Source organism: Humulus lupulus, chromosome 5 (genome assembly GCF_963169125.1).
Source record: "Humulus lupulus chromosome 5, drHumLupu1.1, whole genome shotgun sequence".
Classification (NCBI taxonomy): domain Eukaryota; kingdom Viridiplantae; phylum Streptophyta; class Magnoliopsida; order Rosales; family Cannabaceae; genus Humulus; species Humulus lupulus.
Window position 1 is genome coordinate 195,691,739 of NC_084797.1, and position 5,367 is coordinate 195,697,105.

Sequence of the window (5,367 nt, forward strand, 5' to 3'; positions counted from 1 at the left end):
AGTGGTATCTCTTCTATAGCTTCCTTGACTTTATTTAGATAATCAACAGCCCAATTGACAATCATAATATCACGCATAGCTACTTCCTCAAAAATAATTTTATTTTTATGGTGCCACATGCACCAAGATATGACCAGATAACTTTCTAAGTTTGATTGTTGGAAAAGTTATGAATTGTCTAGCATAAACTCCACCCATGACCTCATCTCTCCCATCAAGCCTCACTTGGAAAGGAATGGCTTGGTGTATATTATTCAAAGATGAACATCCCCAAAGTGTATGAAAGGTAGATTCATCTCCTGCATTACATATAGTACACACCCTATCAATAGTTATGCCATGGGCCACAAATTAATCTTGCAAGGCAACCATTCCATGCGGCCTTCCACACAAACAACTTAACTTTTGTTGGGATATTAAGCTTCCAAAATTACTTCCACCAAGACAGTCGGCCTTGGAAGCCCACTAGTACCCACTTTTTACAATATACCATCCATTCACATTATGATGCCAAACAAGGGTATTGTTTCGCATGTTCACTGAAAGAGGAATAACAAGAATTGCTTCGACTTCATGAGGCAAGAAAGATTTCCTAACAAGCGAGAAGTTCCAACCACCATCAGGTTTCATTAAGTCACAAACATTAGAATGCAAAGGAAATACCTTAGGAGAAGAAATTTGAAGCCCATCTCCCCTAGGCACCCACTTGTCAATGTAAACTGACGCATTCTCACCACTCCCTATTTGCCAATGAGCCCCCTCCAACATTAGCTCCCTACCCAAAAGCACACTATACCAAAGAAAGGAGGCTTGAGCCTTAGCCACGAGAAAGCCCGACTGAGGAAAATAGAGCTCTTGTAAGACTCTTGCTGCTAACGAATTGGGATTACTATAAATTCTCCAAGCTTGTTTAGCTAGCATCTATTGGTTGAAGAGAGACAGATTTATGAACCCTAAGCCACCATTTTTCTTATGCCAGCACAATTTTTCCCATGAGCTCCAGTGCATCTTCCTTTTTTCATCATCAATACCCCACCAAAACCAAGCACATAATCTATGAATTTTCTTGATAAGAGAAGTAGGAAGCTTAAATAAATTCATAAAATACATATGGATTTTTTGTACAACACTCTTCAACAAAACTTTTTTACCTCCCATAGAGAATTTATTTTTCCAACTAAATAACTTCTTCCACACCATGTCTTTAGTCCCCTAAAATAGACTCTACCTGCAAAACACGGTAGTTCTAAATACTTTTCATGGCAAGGTACAATAAAAACCCCTAAGCATGAAGCCATATCCTCTTGGTCAACCATACGAACATTGGGGTAAAGTGAATAGTAGATTTGGAGAAGTTCACTTTTTGCTTCAATGATTTTTCGTACCATGTTAAAACCTCCAAAAAATAAGTAACTGCCTCCATCTTTACATCAAGGAAAAATAAATTTTCATCTACAAAGAACAAGTGGGATATAACAAGACCATTACTACCACATGGAATCCATTTCAAATGACCATCAATACTATCTTTGTGCAACAAAGAAGACAAGCCCTCAACACTTAAAAGGAATAAGAAAGGCTACATTGGGTTGCCCAGGCGCAATCCTCTTAAAGGACTACAGACCCCTGAATTTCTCTGTTAATAATAAAAGAATATTCAACAAAAGAAATACAACGATACGCCTTTCTTACCCAATCATCATGGAACCCCAATTTAGCCATAATAGTACATAAAAATGACCACTCAATGTCAACATAAGCTTTAGCCATATCTAGTTCGATGGATAAATTCCCACCAAAGAATTCATAGTGTCTCTTAAAGGCATTCATACATTCAAAACCAAGTAATGCATTATCAGTGATAAGTCGCCCAGGTAGGAAAGCATTCTGCTCCTCAAATATAACATCACCCAAGATTTCTCTCATTCTATTAGTCATTGTTTTAGTAATAATTTTGTACAAAACATTACAAACACTAATAGGCTTAAAATCAATAGGTCGTGAGGGAGACTCTACCTTAAGAATTAAAGCAATGGGAGTATCATTTACCTGCTCAAGAAAGCAATCTCCATTAAAAAAATCCAAGCTAGCCAATGTAACATCTGCCCCACTGTCTACTTCTGATAAAACCCTTCGTCATACCATCACATCTCATGCATTTATTGGGGTGCATTTGGAAGAATGATTTCTTCACATCCTCATTATCAATGGGTCGGATTATTTTGGAATTCACAGCATTATTAACACAAGGATTGACCATTTCAAGAATATATTCCATATCCACCCCCATGGGGTTATCAGATTGGAAAATAGAGGAAAAATAATCTTGTAAAATCCCCTTACATTGTTGGGTTTTATGCCCTTATAAAATCACATTTTTTATGTAACACATTTTATTATTAATAAAGAATAGAAATCATTTTGTTTATCAATTCATTGCTCATGTGTTTTATTACATGATTATTTATTTAATACAAACGCTTATAAAATCCTGAACATGTGTTAGTTACAATTATAGTGACTAGGTCACAGTAGATTATAATTGTAATTACCTGTTCAAAAGAATTAGTCCTAAGATTAAATCAGTGCACAGTTGTTGACAGTTAGAAAAAATAGGGTATTAATGTTTGATCTTTGGGATTCCTAGGAATAGGAATCGATTCCTATTTCTGTGATTAATGTAGTTATTCTTGTATATCCTATATATATATCTCTAGTCCTGGGTTGTACAAAATATATCAGAGAATAGAAATACAGCAAGAGAGGTGTTTTTCCTCACCATTTCCACATGGTATCAGAGCTGTAAGGCTCGATTCCGATCACCCTCTATTTTTTCCTCCATTTTTTTCGGTGGTCGTCCCTCCTTCCAGTCACAAACCAGTCCGGCGACACTCCAGGCACTCCGGCGAAGTCATTTGGCACCTGCTCCAGACCTGCAATCCCTTCAGTCGCTCCACTCTGACGCTCAACCTCCAGTCGCTCCACTCCAGCGTCATCTCCGGCGTCTCGACCAGTCCACTCTGGTGGCGCTACAGTCGGCCCCTGTAGCCCTCAGAAGCTTTCGGATAGCTCTCGGCTCTCTCCCTCACAGCCACCAATCTCACTGTGATGTCGAACAGTGAGGAAGTTACCTCTCAGAATATTGGGCCTCACTCAACCCAGTCCAATGAAGGTAACCCTAACCCCAACTCAGCCCACACTCAGCCCAGTGGGTCTATGGGCTCTCTTTATAGCCTTGATAGTGGTTTACTTAATATTACAGCCCATAAACTTGATGGAAAAAATTATTTACAATGGGCCCAATCTGTTAAACTTGTCATTTGTGGTCGTGGTAAACTAGGATACATTACTGGTGATCTCCCTATACCTCTTTTCAATGATCCTACATAAAAGTTATGGCAAGCTGAAAATTCTATTGTACTTGCATGGTTAATTAATTCAATGGACTCAAAAATCAGCCGCAGATATCTATTCTTTAAGACAGCTAAGGAGGTGTGGGACGCTGCCCGAAAAGTGTATTCTGACCTTGGTAACGGCTCTCAGATTTTTGAAATCTGTTCCAAGCTTAAAGAAATCAAGCAAGGTAATCAAACTGTTACCCAATATTTTTCCGACTTACAAGACTTGTGGCAGGAGCTCGATTTGTATCTGGATACCACACCACTATGTGCTAACTGCACTACAATCCAGCGGCAGCAGTTAGAGAAAGAACGAGTTTTTAAATTTCTTACGGGGTTAAACAGTAATCTTGATGAAGTTAGAGGTCGTCTGGTGGGTCGTGTCCCATTTTCTGACACTGAAGAAGCCTTCTCTGAGGTTAGACGTGAAGAAGCACGTTGTCGTGTCATGCTCACTACTCCTGACCTGCAGCCCATTGAAAGCTTAGCTCTCGTATCAAAATCTGGCCCTCCACCACATGGCAGATCCACTCCTGACCCTCGACCTAATCGTAAGGGTGATCGGCCTTGGTGTGATCACTGCCAACGTCACGGTCTAATCCATGGTAAACCACCCAATTGGACCCCTTGCCGCCAAAATGAAAGAAAGGCCTATCAAACTCAAACTGAGAGTACCAATGATCAGAATAGTGCTGGTACCCCTTCATTCAGTAAGGAAAAACTTGCCCACATATACACTCTTTTGAGTCAATCATCCATGAACCCCAGTTCCAGTCCTGAGACTCACAGTGCCTCTGTTGCACACTCTGGTAATTTTTCTTCCACCTCCAACACACCATGGATCATTGATTCAGGCGCCACTGATCACATGATAGGTTTACCACATTTGTTTGATACTTATTCTCCATGTTCCACTAAATCTAGTGTCACAATTGCAAACGTCACCCATTCTCCTATTGTTGGAATAGGCACTATTAAATCATCTGCTGACCTCATTCTTAAATCAGTACTTTATGTTCCTTCTTTGCAATGCAATTTAATCTCTGTCCAAAAATTGACCAGTAATAATCATTGCTTCGCTAAATTCATGTAAAATTCTTGTCAATTTCAGGATCTATCATCGAGGAGGATGATTGGCAATGCTAGGGTTTGTAACAGACTTTATTTCTTTGAAAGGCAACATCCAGTTAACGAGCTCTCTTCTCTACTACGTTTGTGTTCAAGTTCAATTTCTAATTCTTGTTCAAGTTCATCGTTTGTTTCAAACTCTATTTCAAAAAAAATTATGTTATGGCATTGTCGACTTGGGCATCCAAGTTTTTTATATTTAAAACACTTATTCCCATCTTTTTTTGTAAATAAGAATATTACTGATTTTCATTGTGATATTTGTCAATTTTCCAAGCACACACGTATTTCGTTCCCTCACAAAATATATACACCTTCCAACCCATTCTCTCTGATTCATAGTGACATATGGGGACCTTCCAAGGTCAATACTTCTCATGGTAAGCGATGGTTTATCTCTTTTATTGATGATCACACACGTCTCACTTGGGTCTATCTTCTCAAAAGTAAGAACATGCCAAATTTTTCAAAACTTTCATCAAATGATCCAAACACATTACCAAACATCTATAAGAATACTCTGTATCGACAATGGTACTGAATATTTCAATACCACTCTTGGTCCCTATCTTCTCAAAAATGGGATTGTTCATCAAAGCTCGTGTGTTGATACTCCGCAACAGAATGGAGTTGTTGAACGCAAAAATTGCCATCTCTTAGAAGTAGCTCGTGCTCTTATGTTCACTATGCATGCCCCTAAACATCTTTGGGGCGACGCTATCCTTACCGCTGCTTATCTCATTAATCGCCTCCCTAGTCGACCCCTTCAATTCAAAACACCATATTCTGTTCTTCAATCTCTACAAATACTCTACCAGTTAAAGTATTTGGTTGCACTGCT

General features: G+C 39.0%; 1 protein-coding gene across 1 annotated transcript; it reads right to left on the reverse strand.

The window, feature by feature from the left end:
* Positions 1 to 465: 465 nt before the first annotated feature.
* Positions 466 to 2,996, reverse strand: LOC133779825 (uncharacterized). The gene is made up of 4 exons (XM_062219728.1): positions 2,934 to 2,996; positions 1,693 to 2,049; positions 1,584 to 1,636; positions 466 to 775 (listed from the first exon to the last, which is right to left on the reverse strand). The coding sequence occupies exons 1-4, from the start codon at positions 2,994 to 2,996 to the stop codon at positions 466 to 468; spliced, it is 783 nt and encodes a 260-aa protein (XP_062075712.1).
* Positions 2,997 to 5,367: the final 2,371 nt, after the last annotated feature.

What these genes read in the sequence shown, in the direction of transcription:
- LOC133779825 (XM_062219728.1), bottom strand. Translation starts at nt 2,996, where the DNA reads ATGACGCTGGAGTGGAGCGACTGGAGGTTGAGCGTCAGAGTGGAGCGA. An exon ending in AGCGACTGAAGGGATTGCAG is followed by an intron (nt 2,050 to 2,933) that starts GTCTGGAGCAGG and finishes TTTCTTGAGCAG; the next exon opens with GTAAATGATACTCCCATTGC. An exon ending in TTGCGCCTGGGCAACCCAAT is followed by an intron (nt 776 to 1,583) that starts GTAGCCTTTCTT and finishes GCTTTTGGGTAG; the next exon opens with GGAGCTAATGTTGGAGGGGG.